Source organism: Sus scrofa, chromosome 5 (assembly GCF_000003025.6).
Source record: "Sus scrofa isolate TJ Tabasco breed Duroc chromosome 5, Sscrofa11.1, whole genome shotgun sequence".
Lineage (NCBI taxonomy): Eukaryota > Metazoa > Chordata > Mammalia > Artiodactyla > Suidae > Sus > Sus scrofa.
The window spans coordinates 79,701,520-79,722,485 of NC_010447.5; the positions used below are offsets into that span (position 1 = coordinate 79,701,520).

The window sequence follows — 20,966 nt, forward strand, 5'->3', positions numbered from 1 at the left end:
CCTAAAAAGACAAAAACAAGCAAACAAACAAACAAAAAAACCCCAAACCCTCCCAAAACACATTCAGTAATGCAAGTTGTTTATTGATGGGATGACCTTAAAACCAGTTCTGGTGGCCTCTTGTTGATGATCAGTCTTTTCCAGGGAGTGTGAGAACCTTTTACATTCTTCATCCACACTTTTGTTCCTCCCTCGGTCAAAGCTTTAGGGTATCATTAAGGATTGTTCAAACCTTCTCCTCTGTCGAAGATTTTCTTGAAGATGGGGTGTCCTTTGTGAAGATTGGATTTTCAGTTTGAGTCCATAGCATAATTTCTTTTAAGGGAAAGGAGTCTTTGAATTATTTATTGAAACATCTGATGGGAGAGTGGCTGAGTCGAAACATTTGAGACACTGGACAATGAAAATTAAGTGTGAGATAAACAATAATTAAAAGCATTTTAATAAGGAACTAGAATACTCTTCACTACCGTAACCTAAGGTTTTTCAGGCTTGACCAAGAAAACAAGTCTATGATTGCCGAGGTAGCCAGGCTGGCTTTTCTTCTAGCTTAGCTGGAGATTGTTTTTATTTCACCTGTAACATTGATTCAGGTGTAATATGAAGTGTCAGCAATGGCTTTGGTTGGCCAAAACAAAGTCCAAAACCATTCTGTCGTCTGAGACTATAAATGTTTTGCTGGTCCCAGATTGGAAGCTATCTATTTTTTGTGGTCATCTCTTTGCTCTGAGAACCTTGGGCTAATAATCAACCTCCGTGAACCATTCGCTTCAGGAAGTACTCTGGAGAACTTCAATTTAGATTCCCTGTGGTGTTAATTTTCCGACTCTGCTAAAGGACTTTTCCATTTTTTTCTCCCCAGAAGCCAGCAGAGTATGTTGCTATAGTTCAGGTTCATTCAGGGATTATGTTTTATTCATCATCATAGACTTGGCATCCAGTCCCTGCCTGGTACAGTAAATATTTATAAAATGAATATTCAGCTTTATGTTATTCTTGAGTTATTTTTGGTTTTTCAGTTATGTTTCTTCATTTAGATTCTGATCTCAGTGACAGCAATAACCATGTCTTATTCTTCTCTAAATGCTCCGGAAAAAACTTAATCACAGTGTTTTCCATGTTAGATATAAATAAATATTTATTAAATTGGATTGAAGATATATTGAGTGTACTTTGGGTAATGAGGCAAATACTTGACAGGGTTTTTCATATAAAAGAGAGAATAGATCTGTTGGAGAGGTGAAACATATACATAAAAGAGTTTAAAGATGATGCTTTTGAAAAGCTTAGTAAGTACATGCTTAATAAGTGCAAATAAAATATTCTGTAAATGACTGCTTAAATGTTGTAACAATGTGTTTTTTAAACATCCTCAGCCACTTAAACAGAATGCTAAACTTCAATGTTATTTTAAAAAGTAAAGTTTCACAGTAAATACCACGTATTTCACAATGAGTAGAGCAAGGGTAATGAATGGTCTACCCCTTTGTGAAGCAATATATTCACAACACTGTTGTGATTCCCACTTACTTAAGGTTGAGCAAAAGAATCCAGACACCAAAAGAGAATACAGTATGTGGTTACATTGATATTAGGTATAGAAAGTACAGACATAGGCATTAACAGCTTAAAAGTAAATGAAGCTTGATAACTTTTGCCAGAGTAGAACTGAGGCACAGTGGGAGCAGTAGCTTTTGGTGGATGATCAGGCTCGTAACCCACCCCCGCCCCATTTGACAAGCCACTGCTCTTGAATACCTCCTTTAGAAGGAGAATATGAACTAATACATATGATGACTCTTAACTGCCAGACAATATGTATTTTATTTACGTCATTTCATATAATCCTTTGAGCAGTCCTCTGAGATAATGTATGTTCTATCTATTCCATCACAAGAATAGTTAAGTAAAAGGACCAAGAACTTAACCTGGTAATGTAAGTACTTGTTAGCGGAGGATGACAAGAAGAGGCTGTATACTCTGGGGCAGGGATCAGCAAAGTTTTTCTGTAAAGGGCTGTGTTGTTACCATAACTGATGATCAGTCTTTTAGGCCTTGTGGTATAAGGTCTCTGTCACAAGTACCCAGCTCTGCCAGGACAACACAGAAGCACCCATAAACAATATGTAAATAAATAAGCATGGCTCTGTCCCCCAGAACTTTACTTAAGGACACTGAAAATTAGATTTCTTATCATGTTCATGGGTCACAAAACTGTATTCTTCCTTTGATTTCTTTCTTTTCTTTTCTTTTTTTTTCTTTTTGGCTGCAGCATGTAGGAAGTTCCTGGGCTAAGGACCAAACCTGTGCCACAGCAGCGACCATGCCAGATCCTCAACCTGCGGAGCCTCAAGGGAACTCCTTTCCTTGGTTTTTTCCAACCACTTAAACATGTAAAAATCATTCTTAGCTTATAGGCCATGCAGGTGGTGGGCCAAATTTGGCCTCAGGCTGTAGTTTGTTGATACCTGCTCTAGGATGTTGCTGGGAAGAAAACTCTACCAGAGTCCTCATGTATTTTTAGGCAGTCCCTTTCTAGACAGGCTCAATAGCTCAGAAGATATTTCTCAAACCTCTTCTGTGGACTCCACATAACAAAGATGCTGCTTGACAAACAAGGATGACGTCTCCAACCTATGAAAGCAATTTGAAAGAAAATAGCAGTAAGGTATAATTTATATACGGTAAAACACACCCATGTAAAGTGTGGAGTTTGATGCATCTTGACATATGTGTCCACCCACATAACAACCACCACAATTGACATATAGAACGTTACCTTCACCCCCTAAAAGTTCCCTCCTGCTTCTCTGCAGTCAGTTCCTCTCCATCCCTGGCCCTTGGCAGCCACTGATCAGTTCTCTGTCACTATAAATCATGTTCCCCTTTTCTAAATTTTGTATAAATGAATCTAAGTATGTACTGTTGTCTCCTTGGTTTGCTTAGCATGTTTTAGAGATTTATCCATGTCGTGACATGTATTAGTAATGTGTTCTGCTTTGGTGTTAGTATTCTGTTGTATGAATATATCACAGTTGGTTTAAATCTTCATCTGTGGATGAACATTTGTTTTGGGTCCAGCAGCGGCTATTATGAATGAAGCTGCTATTAACATTCACATACAAGTCTTTGTGTGGCTATACACTTGCATTTCCCTTGAGTGAATACCTAAGAGTAGAGAGCAGAATTACTGGATTTTATGGGAAATGCATATTTAACTTATAAAACAAAAACCTGCCAGCTGTTTTCCAAAGTGATTCTGTCATTCTGCATTCCCATTAGTTTGAGAGTTTCTTTTGCCTCACATCCTCACCATCACTTAGAAATTGTTGGTCTTGGTGTTCCCTTTGTGGCGCAGTGGAAATGAATCTGACTAATATCCATGAGAATGCGGGTTCAATCTCTGGCCTTGCCCAGTGGGTTAAGGATCTGGCATTGCCGTGAGGGTGGTGTAGGTCGCAGACATGGCTCGGATCCCATGTTGCTGTGGCTGTGGCTGGCAGCTATAGCTCAATTCAGCCCATAGCCTGGGAACTTCCATGTGCTGCCTGTGCAGCCCTAAAAAAGCCCCCCAAAAAAAGAAAAAGAAATTGTCAGTCTTTTTACCTTTAGCCATTCCAGTGGGTATAATGATGGTATCTCATGGTGATTATAATTTCCAATTATGATGACTAATAGTATTGAGTATCTTTTCATGCATTCATTGGCCATTCATGTTTTCTTTTGTGAAGTTCAAATCTTGTGTGTCGATTTTTTTTTTTTTTAGTTGAGTTCATTTTTGTTTGTTTTTTAGTGCTGCACCTGTGGAATATGGAAATTCCCAGGCTAGGGGTCGAATTGGAGCTACAGCTGCCAGACTACACCACAGCCACAGCAATGCAGGATCTGAGCCAGACTGAAACCTACACCACAGCTCATGGCAACGCCAGATCCTTAGCCCACTGAAGCAAGGCCAGGGATTGAACCTGCATCCTCATGGATCCTAGTTAGATTCGTTAACCACTGAGCCACAAAGGGAACTCCTCCTGAGTCCTTTTTTTATTTTTATTTTTATTTATTTATTTTTTTAGCCGTGCCCATGGCATATAGAAATTCATGGGCCAGGGATCAAACCCATGCCACAGCAGTGACAACACCAGATCCTTAACCTGCCGAGCCACATGGGAACTCCTGGGTTGAGTTCTTTACGTATTCTGCATACAAGTTCTTTGTCAGGTATATGCATTGGAAATACTCTGTCCCTCTCTGTGCTTTGTCTTTTCATCTTCTTAACCATATATTTTAATAGCAGAAGTTTCAATTTATTTATTTATTTTTTTGTCTTTTTAGGGCTGTACCTGAGGCATATGGAAGTTCCAGGCTAGGGGTTGAATCAGAGCTACAGCTGCTGGCCTACACCACAGCCACAAAAACATGGGCTCCAAGCCATGTCTGCGACCTACACCACAGCTCACGGCAACACTGGATCCTTAACCCACTGAGTGAGGCCAGGGATCGAACCCGAGTCCTCATGGATACCTCATGGGTTCATTGCTGCTGAGCCACGATAGGAACTCCAGAAGTTTTACTTTTCACGAAGTTCAGTCTATCAGTTTTTTCCTTTATGTTAGTGCTTTTGTGTCCTAAGAAACCTTTGCCTATCCCAAGAATTTTTGCTTTCTTGTAGAAATTTTCTAGTTTTAGCTTTTGTTTGGACCTCTTGATCCATTTTGAGTTAATATTTGTACATGGCATGAAATACAGATTGAGGTTCACATTTTTCCATGTGAATACCCAGTTGTTCCAGCACCACTTGCTGGGAAAACTCTCCTATGCTGCCTTGAATGATCTTAGTATCATTATTAACAACCAATTTACTATATATACATGTGGGTTGATTTCTAAATTGTATTCTTGGGAGTTCCCTGGTAGCCTAGCAATTAAGGATTTGGTGTCATCACTGCTGTGGCTTGGGTTCAAACTCTAGCCCTGGAAACTTCTATATGCCATGGGCCTGGCCAAAAAATAAATTTTATTCTTTTCCATTGATTTATATATCTTTATGTGCCACTGTTTTGAGCTTTAAAATTTTTTTAGTCTCAAAAAGAACTCCTTTGCCATTCTTTTTCATTGCAAACTCTTTTATTTATGTAGACCTCAGCTGACTTTCATCAGTGTTTGTATTTTTATAGGTATAAGTATTCCACATAACCAGATCTAATATAGATGCATTTCTCTCTGTGATTCCTGTCAAATCAACATCCTTTTCTTCTCTACTCTTGAAGTTGAGTTCTTAGTGTGATAGCATTTCCACAAGAGCAGTAATTATATTTGTGAATCCTAGTCTGATATTGTATCTCAAACTTTATGGAAGTCCAAGTTGATCATATCTGGGTTTTCACACTAGTGAATTCTCAGAGCTGCTTTTTCTAAGATGTTAATCAGTTAAGCATGCTTCCTCCTTTTGTACATCAGTTCTGTTCACCGCTTTTCTCCATATTCTGTCTCTAACCAAGGCTTTAGACCCTTCGAGGGCAAGAAGAGATTGATTTTCTAGGTTTCAAATATCTCAATTATTTCTTTGCCCTCCTTTTTATCTCCTCCCATAAAAGTAAGTTATCTTCTTTTCTGAGTTTGTTTACCTGTCTATGTCAAAGAAATTCAGAGCGGTACTTTTTTTTTTTTTTTAATGGCTGTGGCATATGAAAGTTCCCAGGCCTGGGTTGAATGCGAGCCACAGCTGCGACTAGAAACACCAGATCCTTTAACCCACTGTGCCGGGGATTGGTCCTGTCCCTCCGTAATAACCTGAGTTGTTGCACTTGGATTCTTAACCCGCTGTGCCATAGAGAGAACGCCCTCAGAGCTGTGCTTCTGACTCTTTTCCTTTTATTTTCAATTAAAATTTTTTTCAGGTAGTTCCATTTTCTACCAATATCCATTACTTAATTCCTATAGATTTTAAAGTTGTCCTTTTAAATCTGTTCTCTGAAACCATATCTTACCTAGAAAAGGGAGGAAAAAAAAGATCTCCATAATGAACTTAAGCAAGGAAAGGGTTTTTGGTCTTGTTTGATGGGTTTTTTTTTTTTTTTAGTTTATTGATTTTGTTTCTTATCATAAAGCAATGCATATTCATCACTATAAAATTGTCCATAATCCCCATACTCAAAGACCACTACCTTGGATATGTTGGTGTGCTATTTAAAAAATTATTTCTCAAATTTGAGTAATGTATTCATTAGAAGGGCATTCAATAATAGTTTTAAATAAATGGAAATTCTTTTTCTCCAGTGAAATGTTTTGCTGGAGTCTTCCTACTTAAACAGGGGCGGTATTAGAAGCAGAGCCATCTTTGGGCTCCAGGCAGAGGGCTAAGAAGGAATACCTAAGTTATTTGAGGGCCCGATCTCTGCTGATTATATCTTTCCCTAATATTCTATGGATAGTAACAGCATTAAAGTAATTTTATTTAGCAGGTAGTAGACAGTAAATGTTAATTTTCTCTACCTGTTTGATGTTTTATTTCCATCTTTTTGTTCTTATTATTTTTTATTTATTTATTTTTTTGTCTTTTTGCTATTTCTTTGGGCCGCTCCCGTGGCGTATGGAGGTTCCCAGGCTAGGGGTCAAATGGGAGCTGTAGCCACCGGCCTACACCAGAGCCACAGCAACGCGGGATCCGAGCCGCGTCTGCAACCTACACCACAGCTCACGGCAACGGCAATGCCGGATCGTTAACCCACTGAGCAAGGGCAGGGACCGAACCCACAACCTCATGGTTCCTAGTTGGATTCGTTAACCACTGCACCACGACGGGAACTCCTGTTCTTATTATTAAACTATGAAACACCTTATCTAGTTTGCCTTCTTGATTTCCAGGTTATCATTTCATAATATTAAGTGATGTTAGCTGTCACTGGTTCTTTGAAAAAATTTTTTTCAGGTAGTTCCATTTTCTAGCAATATCCATTAAATAATTCCTATAGATTTTAAAATTATCCTTTTAAATCTGGATTGGAACAAAGTGACATGGTTAGATTAGGGAGTGACCAGTGGCAAGAATAACTTGCCAGGGTTAATGAGCACCCAGTCAAAAGTTACTGTATTTTAAAATTTTTTAATTGTATACTAAATATTGAATAGATAAGCAATGATGACATGCACAAAGTATAAAGAATAATAATACAGAGAACACCAGGATCCTGAGGCCAGGGATCAAACCCGTGTCCTCGTGGATACTAGTTCGATTTGTTACCACTGAGCCACAGTGGGGACTCCCTTGTTCATCTATTTTAGTTATATAGTATTCCATTGTATGACTATTCTATAATTTACTCATCCATTCCTCTTTTAATGGACTTTTAGGTTGTTTGTAGTTTTTTGTTATTAAAAATCAAGGCTGTGAATATGGTTGTATTGTCTCTTGAATACATTCTAAGGGTTTCTTTTGGATAGAAGTTTTAACCATTTTTGTGCAATGGACTCCTTGGGAAGTTTGGTGACTATTACAGGCTCCTTCTCAAGATAAAGTTCATTCATTTCCTACCTTCCCCCTCCTGCCACCTCACATAAATAATTCAGACCAAAAAAAAAAAAAAAGATGCTTTTTATCTGTATACTAGGAGTAGATTGAATTCCTGTTGGCTGATAATTCTTAATTTTTCTTAACAGGCATTTAAATATTAGATTTTAATGAGTAGTATTAGTAGATTAGGGAAGCGTATAGGGAAAATGAATTCAGCCTTTGTAAGTTAACACTTAGGGAGAACTGTATTAATTTGCTGTTCCTGATGTTTGTTTGTATCGTATTTCTAAACATTCCTCTCCCAAAGAAATCATCTTTCTTCACACGAGGCTGTTACTGGCAATAGGGCTTTGAGGGGTTGCTAGTGGATGGGATTGTTGATTCTAGGTCAAAGAAGGAGCTGGCGAGAAAATCAGCCATCCAAAGCAAATATGTATTCTTGTGCTTTATATATTTATTTAAGTTCCAAGCAATACATCTAGAACATGCATAATTATCTGTGGCTACAAAGTTGCCTTTTCAGGAGATATATTTACCCAAAGAAGTTATGCATATTTCAGAAAAAACAAACAGATGATGTGAAAATACAGCCTACCCTTGGTTAGATTTTTTTGATGTGTTTTCCCAGTAAAAAAGCATCCATTCCATGAAAAATCATTTAGTTTGAAAATAAAACATGCAACATTAAGAAGCATCTGATGCTTATTGTGAATTTAATAATTCATTTATACACAGTGTTCTAAGGAAACGTTGATATCCTTTGTTAACTTGCAAAAAAAAATGAATACATTTATATCTGCTTGAACTTTAAGTCATCCCAATACCTTTAAAAAGAAATTGCTTGGGAAGAGGAGTTAAATTTAATGACTAGACTGAGAATGTGGGAGGGGTGGAGGAAGAAACTCAGAGGTAGGAGAGCAATCACTGTGTGGTTTCTGACCACAGAGCTTCTTACCTTTGTACTTTAGAGCTTCACCTATTTTAAAGGAGCCCAAACCAAGGCTCAGAAAGGTGAAAAATCATGCCTCTATTCCAATTACCTTTTACAGGTTTTTTTTTTTGTTGTTGTTGTTGTTGTTGTTGTTTTTCCTGGCTGTACCTGCAGCATGTGGAAGTTCCCAGGCCAGGGATCGAACCTATGCCATAGCAGTGACCTGAGCCATTGCAGTGACAACGCCAGATTCTTAACCCCCTGAGCCACCAGAGAACTCTCCAATTAACTTTTAAATAAAGGTTATAAATTCTGAGACAGCATGACAATTGATGATCAATGATAATGGCGCTAACATTTATTGAGTTATTTACTAGGTACCAAACATTTGTTTAACCCTTTACATGTATTATGTCATTTAATTTCTGTGACTAGCCTGCAAGTCTCATTTTAGAGATGAGGAAACTGAGACTTAGAGGTTTTGTCACTTGTTGACAGTAACAGTTACTCAGTCGTAGAGCCTCTTCAACACCAGCCATTGTTTTCAGGCTTATCATGTATTAGTATTTTGCTGGAAACCAAGAGATCAAATAGAAGAAGACACGGTTTTCCTCTTGCAGAGATTTGCGTGTTAGATCCCTAGAATGTAACAGGTAAGATGTACATGTTAGATCAGTAGCTTTCAAATGTTTTTTTTTTCTTTCTTTCTAGGGCCATGCCTGCGGCATATGGAAGTTGCCAGGCTAGAGGTCAAATTGGAGTTGCAGCTGAGGCCTATGCCGCAGCCACAGTAACGGATCCAAGCCATGTTTGTGACCTACATCACAGTTTGTGGGAATTCTGGATCCTTACCCACTGAGTGAGGGAGGCCAGGGATCTAACCTTCATCCTCATGGACACTGTATTGGGTTCTTAACCCACTGAGCCACAACAGGAATTCCTCAAATGTTTTTGACCTTAGTAAGAAAAGCGTTTATATCAAAATAAATGCACACGTATTTATATTTTTATTTATATAAATGTTTATATTTTTAATGTTTTATTTATACATAAATGTGTAATTACATAACAAATGAAAATTTTATGAAATACCCTTACTGTGTGCTGACATGCTAGTACTTTCTTTTTTGTGTGTGTGTTTTTTTGCTTTTTAGGGCCACACCCATGGCATATGGAGGTTCTCAGGCTAGGAGTCCAATCAGTGCTACAACTGTCAGCATACGCCACAGCTGCAGCAACATCAGATCCAAGCTGCATCTGCAACCTACACCTCAGCTCACAGCAACGCCAGATCCTTAACCCACTGAGTGAGGCCAGGGATTGAACCCGAAAACTCATGGTTCTTAGTTGGATTTGTTTCTGCTGTACCACGACAGGAACTCTGCTAATACTTTCTTTTTTCATACTAATAGTTTCTGTTCTGTTGTATTCATTTTGTTCTATTTAATTTTTTAAAGTTCAGTTACATTAAATCTATTTCATAACCCAATATGCATCACCTATTGAACAAAGATATTTTATATATGTTACAAAAGATATTTTATGTGTGTGTATAAAATGCTCAATACTAATAGTCCTCCAGAGTTTCTTTAGCTGTTTCTTCTGTTATTTATCTTTATACAGTACTGGATTGAAAATTTTGCTTCATCAATGTAAGAAATTATTTATGGACCTTTATTTATGGTAATGAGGATTTAGCTATTTTACCCAGTGCCTTATTTCCCCAGCTTTCATCCTAATGTAGTTATACTCAATCTTTATGTCATAAACAAGTGTTGTTTATATTCTTTGGCTATAAATATCATTTATCACAGAGCCATGTCATGTAGGCCAAAGTATGTCCTTTTATCTCTCTTCAATTTTTTTCTAGAGATAATGGACCTATTTTTTCACTTTCATGCCCATCCTTAATTTTTTCCCAAGTACTCCATCACAGCCATCACCCACCTATAGTTAGTTTCTCTCCCTCCCCAAACTCTATTATATCAGGTAGTTTACCAGTTTGCCTTTATCCTGGAGACTTCATGTCCAGAGCACTCCATCCTCCTGCTCTGTCTGGAGGTGGCCCCCAGCCCGCTGCACCACTCTCCCACTGGAGCCCCCCTCACTTTCTCTTGGGTTGATGCCTCTATTTCCTGGATCCCAGGTCTTTCTCTTTCTTGGTTCTCTCCCTCATTTTTGCATCAACACATTTCCAAGAAAGTTCCAAAGAGAATACAGGAGAATTCTTCTGAGTGCGTCCACGCCTTAGGATGCCTTTAGTTTACCTTCAAAACATGGCTGAGATGTAGGGCACGGGCTTAACGACTGAAAGTCCTCTTCTCTCAAGATGTGGAAGGCTTATTGCTCCCTTTTCTCCTAGTGCCACTGTTGGAAAGAGTCAGACTCTTGTTTCTTCGGCTGTGACCTGGTTTCTTTTAAATCATAGCAGATGGTCACTGTGCTTTTGCTCTGTGTCAGGCACTGGTCTCACTGCTCTGCACTCTCGAATGCTCGCATCCTCGTGTCTGTGAGAGAGGGGTTGTTTTCTCTATTTTACAGGAAGCCGGCTGAGGCGGGGAGAGCTTAAGTGGCTCGAAAGTGGAAGGGGGCTGTTGACGGGGCACTTAACTTTTAGAGGATTGGAGTGGAGGGAGGTTGGCCATTTCACTGGGAGCCCTCCAAGTCTGAACATGTAGCCTCCTCTCTGGGGAGTTACACTCCTGCCTGCCCCTGTTCTTGGAACTAAACAAAGGTCTGAAGGAATCCCGCTGTTACCTGTGCACACCTCCAGGTCATCCTCATTCTCAGGCCATAACTCATAGTTCCTAGGATCTTTGAGGCCTTGGTCTTTCCCATTCAGTTTCTCCAGAAAACATCCCTTTATTCCCCTATCTAGGGAGGACAGTTGCAAGAATGATGAGAGAATGTGCAAACATTGGCTTATTACTCCACTCACAGACTTTTAAATAATTCTTTGTTTCTTATCCTCAGTACTGCTTGGTATTTACAAGATCAAACCTGTCTTGGATTCTATAGGGTATACTTACTGCCTTCCTTTCTCAGGCATCCCTTATGTGACGTTGTGATTCAGGTGGCCGTGGTCAGTGAGTCGCCATTGCCCCAACTGCTTACACTCTGTATTCTGATAGACAAATGTACAGCAAGTTATAGGAAATAAGATAACCATGTATTTACCACCCAGTTTTATCAACCCTAGCAAATTACAGAGGCAACTATTTCTAAATGATTAATAAAAATACATCACATAGGTGTTCCTGGTGGCTCAGTGGGTTAAGGATTTGGCGTTGTCACTGCCATGGCTCTGGTTACAGCTGTGGTGTGGGTTTAGTCCCTGGCCCAGGGGTTTCTGCATGCCATGGGCACTGCCCCTCTCAAAAAATCTTAGTGACTGGTGCCTCCTGTGTATCCCGTCATAGTCTCATTTCATCTCCTCCCTAGCAGTTATTAGCATTCTAAATTGATAGGTGTCATTGCCATGCATGTTTTTATACCCTTGCTACAAATATATGTATTCATAAATAACATATTTTTCATATTTATAAATCTTACTAGAATTACATATAATCTGCTTTTTTCATTCAACCTTATGCTTTTGAGACATATGCATATTGATTCGTGTAGTTCTTTCTCACTCATTTTAGCTTCTGTATAAGTGTTCAGTTGCAATGACCAAGAATACATTTAGCCTTTCTTCTGTCCATAGGCATTTTGGGTAATTACCAGTTTTTGGCTTTTGCAACAGTGATCCAGTGGGTAATCTTGCACATTTCTCTTGGTATCTGCAACATATATAGAGCTTACACCAGGACCCCAAACTAGTGGTCCTCTCAGTTCTTGGGTAGTCATGTGGGGCCTGGGGTCAGTAGAGCCCCTGAGGCTGGTCTTCTTTAGCCTCCACAGTTTTATCCTTTTACTTGTGTTGCAGAAGTTTAAAAAAAAATTATTGTTTCTATTTGGAATTGCTGAATTAAGGAGATGCATACCTTCCCATGTAATAGATGGTGCCACATTGCTCTCCACAGTAGCTGTGGTTGCCAGTGTGGACTCATTTTTTTTACCGAAACAGTGTACTGTGCAGATGGATAAGAACTTGGGCTTCAGTGTGAGACTAAACTTGAGTGGATGAGTTTGAGCCTGACTCTGCCTCCGAGCTGTGGGATCTTGGGCAGGTTCCTTACACTCTGTAAATGCCTTGGTTTCCTCATATGTCAAATGGGGATAGAAAAAAAAATCCATAATATATTACAGAGCTGTTTTGAAAATTAAATCAGCTCGTACATATTTTAACCTCTTTGAATGCTGCATACCCCATAACAGGCCATTTCAGAAACAACGTTCCCTGTTATTGTTGTTTAAAAGGTGATTTCTGCCAGGCAGATGGATGTGGAATGGAGTTCAATGTGGTTTTAATTTACATTCCTCTATTATTAGTGAGGTTGGGCTTCTTTTCATAGGTTTGTTAGAGCTTTAGGTTTTTCCTATTCTATTGGATTATTTCTTTTTCTAATGAACTATACAAGTTCTCTGGATACTCTCTCTAAATATTCAGAGTACTAATTTTTTTTTTTTTGGTCAGTTATGTGTAATGCAGAGATTTTTTTTCCAAGCCTGGGGCACAGTTTTTAGCTTTATTTATGGTATTTATTGAGCCACAGGAATCTTTAATGTAGATTATAAATGGTTCCTTTAATATATTATGCATTTTACTTATGAAATCATTCCCTCCGTCAAGGTCTTAAAGATATTCAAGACCTCCTCTTACATTTTCTTATAAAACTTTTCGAGTATTGCTTTTTATATTCATCTTTACATGGAATTTATTTGAGGGTATGTGCTACTGATGCCATTTTATTTCATCCTGTAAATAAGCATTTGTCTCCTGAGTAGGAGGGGACACAGCTTTTCTTGTAAAAGGCCGGAGAGTAAATATCTCAGTTTTTGTGGACCCTGTCCCAACTACATAATTCTGTCATCGTGGCGCCAAAACAGGTTTTTTATTCTCTCTGACTCACTTTCTCCAGGTGAACATTAGAGATACTAATAGCACCTACTTAATAAGAATATTGTAAGGATTAAATAATAGACTAAATACACAGTAAGTAAACAAATGGGTATAGTTGTAGTCCCATAAAATTTTATTTACAAAAAATAGGCAGCAGATTGAATTTGGCCCATGGGCTGTAGTTTACCAACCCCTGTTCGAGATGAGTCTCCCATTCAGTTAGAAATGTTATAGCAAGAGTTAGTAAACTGTATGTCCCACGCGTATGAGGTATAGTACGTACATTTATATAAATATATGTGATATTTTGTTATTATATAAACGTATAATACATATATAATATAGCTTGATTTATTTATGTTTCCTGCCAATCCCAGAGAAATTATCTACTCTCATTCTGTTTATTTGTTTATTTTTGGCCACACCCACAGCCTGTAGACGTTCTGGGGTCAGGGAATTGAACCCGCCCCAGTGACAGTGCCTTAGCCTTAACCTGCTATGCCATCAGGGACCTGTCTCTCATTCTCTTTAAAACTTTTGTTTCCTCCTGTACATATTACTCACACAGTCGACGCATTTCTTTACTGAACCTTCATATACTCCAGTAGTACAGATTTTACTGTATAACTTTTTCCATTTATAGACAAAACCCAAATTGGGTTGTTTGTTTTTTTTAAGTTTTTCGAGGTAACGTTTGGTAGTGTTTACCCTTTGTCCTAAAACTCTACCCTCTGACGTGTGGGTTATAACCTGGTGTCTCCTGACACCATAACCTCCCTGATGTTACATCTCCCGCCCTCCAGGACAAACAGTTCTTGTTCTCACACGAGTCTCTTGTGTGACCTTGTCTCCAGCTGATTCTCACGTGCTCAGTCCGCTGTGGAGCGTCTGCCTTGTGAGCTGGTCACTTTGAGAGGCACCGAGGCACCGGCGTGAGCAAGCTCCTTACACACTGCCTGGAGGTGGCCTGACCCACCCAGGGTCCAGTGGGTAACACTCTCCCTTGGCCTGTACATTATGCTTTTATTAATGTAACCCAAGACCCCACTGCCTTTTTACCTTTCTCTTCATCTTCCTAAACCAAGGCTCTTAGCAATTGTCTCAGAGTATATATGGCAGATATTAGGTACTTGTGGATTTTATTTTCTTCCAATGAGGAAATTAAGAGTCAATGGTGAGACACTTACCCTTTAGGGCATAGCTGATAAATGGAAGAGCTTTGCTTCCACACGCAAAACAGGTTCTCCTGATGAAATTTTATGTGATTCCAAAACAGACTTTGCCTGTGAAACACTAAGGAGGAATCAACCTCATGCCGAAGAAAACAGGCCTTAAAGTACAACCTCTCTCTCTGCTGATGTCCAGAGACATCTGAAGTTCCCCCCTTTGGAACAGGTACACGTGTCTCTGCTTGGACAAGCCACGCTCCTTCCTGGTAAAGGTGTCAGAGCCAAACCACAGCGCTCAGAAATATGGAACCTGAGGTGGACATCGCATCTCTACTGTGTACCTGTTAGAGTAGTGAAAGGTCTCAGACCCTGGCTAGGCTGGCCCTAGGCCAGGCTTCCCACTGCTCATGGCTAATGTTCTCACCCCCTGGGCGGCCGCAAGTAGTAATGGCAATGACACTCTTCAGATCTACAAGTAGCAGGCATCAATTGAAAGTGTCTTGTATGCCAGGTACTGAGCTATTCAGTCTATAATTAATCCTCCCAACATTCTCGCGAGGGTAGATGCCCTTACCTCCAATGTTGGAGCGCTAGAATCAGAGAGGTTAAGTAACTTGCCTGTAGTCAGTCAGTAGCTATAGAGAAGTTATCTTAACCACTCTGCTATACTTGCCACCTTGCCCCAAACCAGTGAACATTAACCTCCCTAATCCCAAATCCCTTTTATTACTTCCGAAGTTTGAAAATTAGTCCTCCTGCTCTAAGTGGATCAAAGAAAAAATCATTTATCTGAACCCATAATTCAGAGCATTACAAAGGTCTTAATATTCCTGATATCCTAGAAAATACTTACATATTTCACCTTTTTAAAGTTTTTTTTAGTTGAAGTATAGTTGACTTACAGTGTGGTATTCATTTCTGCTTACAGATAGCACCTCAGTGTTTGAAAAGCCCTTTGGAGTATTTTGACTCTGTCTATCTATGTCTACATCTGTGTCTATATCGACAGGTCACTCTGGCTATCGCTCTTAACCATTGCACTGAAATTTTCCATGACAAGCCACCAGTGGACTTACCATTAGTAAATGAATGGTCCGTTCTCCATCTCCATTTCATTTGATTATATCTACAATAGGAGAATGTTATTCCTTTGTTGTTCTTGTTTTTTGTTTTTTAGGGCTGCACCTGTGGCACATGGAGTTTGCTGGCCTACACCACAGTCACGACAGCGCCAGATCTGAGCCACATCTTCGACCTACATCACAGTTGACGGCAATGCTGGATCCTTAACCCACTGAGCAGGGCCAGGGATGGAACCTCCATCCTCGTGGATACTAGTCTGGTTCATTACCACTGAACCACAGTGGGAACTCCTATTGTTCCTTATTTTTAACTTTTATTTCCTTCTTTGTATGTCTTCTTCCTTCTTCACAGATTTATCATATAGAAAGAAATTGAAATAACAGTGGTTTGGCAAAATGTACAAGACTATTAAATATAAGAATTGTAGTGGTTTGGGGGAGGCTAGAAAAAATGAGAAGATAGATGTAAAAAGTTGAAGAAAAACGCTGTTAATCGCAGAGACACAGAGTACTTTTTCTAATGAGTGTTCCTGTCACTTAACTCTTTCTTCTTTTCCAGCATGGTTCTCGACTGAGACACATGCTTTTCTTCTCAGAGCACAGTGGCTTAAGTTCACGGTCATTTTTCCTGGGCTGGGACCGTGCGGACAACGGGAGTAATCTTTGGTGTTCTCTCCTAGGTGTTTACCTTGCTGTGGATCGCTGACTGGATGGTCCATCATTTCTGGAGGAAAGGAAAGGACCCGGATAGCTTCTCCATCCCCTACCTGACGGCATTGGGTGATCTGCTCGGGACTGCCTTGTTAGCCTTAAGTTTTCATTTTCTTTGGCTTATTGGAGATCGAGATGGAGATGTTGGAGACTAATGAATCCTCGCAAGTTACTGAGAAGGAACACACAAGACAACCACTTATGACTCTTTTTCAGAAAGTTTAATCCAGTAGTTTGACTTCTGCCAGGGTGATCTTCCGTTGGCCCTGATTCCATTAAATGGCCTTAACATTTTTTTAAAGGAATTTGTGTTGAAACCAGAATGAACAGTATTTGTGCTGCTTTTCATAGAATAAATGATGATTTGACACAGATATAGACACAAGCAAGCTCTGAAGTTAATTAAATAGAAAAGAATATTGGATGTTTACAGTGAGTAATTTTAAAACCACAGACAAGCAGAGATGTACTGTATTCCTGTGTAACTTATAAAGCCACGTTAAAGGCAACAGAGTTCTGGTTTAGCCTTTCTGGACTAAATGTGTTATACTGCAAAGCAAACTGTAAAATGGAAGAAGCCCAACCAAGCTTTTAGTAATTGCAGCTATGCCCTCTGCTCTGCCAGCTGAGGGTAGATTTACCAATTACTTGCTCCTAATCTGACCTCAGTACGTTCTGCTGAGTATGAGATAAACTCCCTTTTACCTGCTTGTACGAATTTCCCTATGCCGATCCTTAATTTCAACTCTGCAGGTTCTTGGCAGGCTACTCTTTAAATGTTGAATGGCCTTTAGTAAAAGCAGTGGGTTATTTTTGATCATTGATTTGTTGAAAGAACGTTGATCTTTTTCAGAAGACTTAATAGTCAAAAACGAGGTAACCTGGAATTCCTGCTGTGGCGCAGCAGGTTAAGGCTCTGGTACTGTCTCTGTGGCGCAGGTTTAATCCTCAGCCTCATGCAGTGGGTTAAGGATCCAGCTGTGGCTTAGGAGAGCGCTCTGGCTCGGATTCCATCCCTGGCCTGAGAACTTCTGTATGCCTTGGTTGCGGCCAAAAACAAAACAGAACAACAACCATAAAAAAAGGATGACCTGAGCTGCATTTGTAGAAACAGGATGGTGTGAGAAATTGTGTGTATGTGTCAAGGCAGGGAGTATATGTGAGAGAAAAGCATCTGACAGAGAGCTGAACCTTGGATTGTTAATAGCAGAGATCATAGTGGAATATTAGCATTCTGCAGTTATTCTTTAAACACATTTTATTGATATACTTTTGTCATTTGGTACAACAATTTTGCTACTGCCCAGAATTTAGTATTTGTTACCTACATTATGATTCATACTTTCTTCTTGTTAAAAAAAAAAAAAAAAAAGAGCAAAACTTGTACCAGAGTTCTCTGGTGGCTCAGTGGGCTAAGGATCCGGTGTTGTCACTGCTGTGGCTCTGGTTACAGCTGCTGCCCCAGGTCCCATCCCTGGCCTGGGAATGTCTGCCTGCCGCAGGTGTGGCCAGAAAAGAAAAAATGTGCTATTTAATATAACCGAGATATTATGAGATTTTGAATGAGCACATGATTCATTTGCTCTTCTTATGTAGTCTGTGGGAACTTTTGGGCTTACCATTTTAAGAAAAGTTGGTGGATGCCTTCACTTACTGCTCACGCCTGTACGTGTCATCTGTTGGCGCAGGCTGATTTCTACATGGGACACTATCAGGTACACGGCTGTGTTGCTCCAATATTTGCTAAAACTCTGATCTCTATTTCAGACCCTTGACCAACAACTTAGTTATTCAATAGGTAAGCATTTTCATATCACATATAGTTCATCTTTTTCAAAATGCAGTGTCATCTCTCAAGACTGTCAGATGTTTAATAACAAAACTGATAAAGGGAAGAAGAAAGGCACATTGACTTTGATCCTTGTGGTTTAAGTTGTGAGTTTGTGTTAACATTATATAAATAGTAGGTTGTTTATACATATGTGGGGGGAAGTGTTCCTATTAAGCTCTTTAAAACAAGGAGACTTGTTGAGAGTTTTATATTTTTGCTTATTTTAAAACTTTAATTATTCCATTCTTCTGCCTTATCATGAAGCTACAAAGGCAGAGAACTGAACTAATTATAGAATTTCTCCTTTGGAGAGTTATAATGTCACGTAGTGAACATTCTTATAAAAGAATAATTCAGTTGATGACTATTTAGCTGCAAAGATTGTTTATTTTTTAAAAATCCATGAATAATTTCTTTGATTTATTGCAAAGCATTTATAAATTACTTATTTACACTGGGGCTGTATGATTCATAAGGATTTATATTTCCCAGTGATTTCTGTTTTGAGTTTTTTAACATAAAAAGGTGCGCCACAAACCACACTTTTAAAGCATTTGCCAACAACTCTAGTGCATTACATATTCCAAAGCACATTCAAATACGTTGTTATTTAGTCCTCGTGACTAACGTACGTGTGAAATAGGTTAGGTAGACAGTCCAATCTCTATTTTACAGCAGAAGAAACTAAAAAGCAGGGAAGTTACATTTTTAATGTTGCGCAGCTACAAGTACCCAAATTGTGACTAAAGCTGTGGTCTCCAATCTCTTAAGTTGGAAGAGACCTAACTCATTAACTGAGAGGAAGTCAATCGGAGAAAAAGGATTTTCTAGAGTAGAATAAAGTATTGCTACAGCTTTATGATTTCATACAGGGAAATCTTCATTTACTATATCTTGATGGTAAGTCTGGCCAACTCTGAATTATTCATGTTCCTAAAACCAAGGAGAACAAAGATAAATGAAAACTTTAGAAGAAAGAACAATGCCTTACTTCATAGACTCTTTACTTGCCAGCACCCTTCCAGATCTAGCTGGTTTCCATAGATTCTAATAGGTAACTAGAATGACTGATTTGAGTTCTGTCCTCTTTCTCTTTTGCTACCCTACCTTGGTTACAGCATCAAAATATCTGAAAGATGTGTAATGAAAAAAAAAAAAAAGATGTGAAAAAAGTCACTCATCAGTTAGCTAAGTTAATTTATAAAAGATTTAAATTCCTTTTTAAAATTTTTACTAGTTTTTTGAAAGCCTTTACATTAGTATGGAATCGGTAACTTCCCTTACCTACCCACTAAAATCATTTTAGATCAGACTTAGATGAAATGAATTCACAATATTTATTTTTATACAATGTCAGTTTGCTTTCTAAACTTATTCCTTTCACTCATTTATCAGCCACTTTAAACACAGATAATCTTTTCAAAAACATTTTTATTTTTGCCCACCAATCATTTTTTTCTTTAAAAGATAAAATTTCATAGAACTTAATAAAATGGAAACTGATGGTAATGTATCTTCTGGGAGACATCAGAAATTCCATGGCATAGACTATCAATGATATAGGCAAATGAAGTACATTTTTAAAGGTCTTTTGGTAATTGGGGTTCCTTGCCTTATCATATAGCTCTGGTATAGCATACCCATTTATAATGGGCACCTGCCATCTCTGAATTGTTGTAAATGCACATAAGAATAAAACTTAACCTATTTACCCAGACTTGTTGTACTTACTTCTTGATAAGCTAGATGAACATTGAACCTGTGTGAAATTCACCCAGCAGAGACTGGGTGATCCATGTTTGTGTGTTGTATTTATGAGCATAATAAATTGGGCTTTGACCAGACTTAGACTTCTAATCCATTGCTTTACCACTTTTTCTCTGTTAAGTACACTTCTCATTCTTCAGCTTCCTTGACCCACCAATCCACCCATCCTCAGCTTCCTCCTTCATACTTAACTGGACAGCTCAGGTTAAATACAACTCTCAGCCTGTTCTTTGCCTGCACTTGAATAGCTGAATATGGCTCACGAGAAACACATGACTGCTAGGACAGATCGTTATATTCATAACCTCAGACATCAAGTTAACCCTCAACTGCCTAGTCTCTTTCTCTGATAACATCACTCCCTGGGAGATCAGGCTTTTGTCCCCAACACACCACTGCAAGTACACCTGCCAAGATCACCAAGAAAGCTCCATGTTGCAAATCCAGTGATCAGTTCTTAATGAGAATCCTCATCCTTCTCAGCCTCTCAAAGTATTTCACAGAGTCTCCTTCCTCCTTGGAAGACTTTCTTCACTTGGCTGATAAAAAAGTCTGCCTTTGCTCTCTTTTCTGCATCGCCAGAAGCCTCTTCTGTGTCATGCTGGTTCCTCATCCTCCCAATCTCTAAATGTTGGAATGCCTACAACTCAGTTTTTATAACGATTTTTCTATTTTTTTACCTGAAGGTGACCTCACCTATCTCATTTTTTCAAATGCCATCTACACCTATTACTCCTAAATGTCTCAGTCCAGCCCTCTCAGATTTGTATTTCCAAATGCCTACTGGACAACACCACTTGAGTGACTACTGGGGATCTTAGACACTTGAACAGCAGTACCAAACACTTTGACCTAATTGGCATATATAAACCACTCGTCCAGCAACAACGGAGTACACATTAAGGGCTAATCTCCTTAATTTATAAAGACCATCCATAAATCAGGAAGAAAAAGACCAACAAC

General features: G+C 39.0%; 1 protein-coding gene across 1 annotated transcript in view; it reads left to right on the top strand.

Moving 5' to 3' along the window:
* SLC41A2 (solute carrier family 41 member 2) overlaps positions 1–20,080 on the top strand; it is a 127,687-nt gene extending 107,607 nt beyond the window's left edge. Inside the window, 1 exon segment of the mRNA XM_005664183.3 lies at positions 16,375–20,080. Coding sequence (XP_005664240.2) covers positions 16,375–16,560 — 186 coding nt within the window. The 3' untranslated portion in view covers positions 16,561–20,080.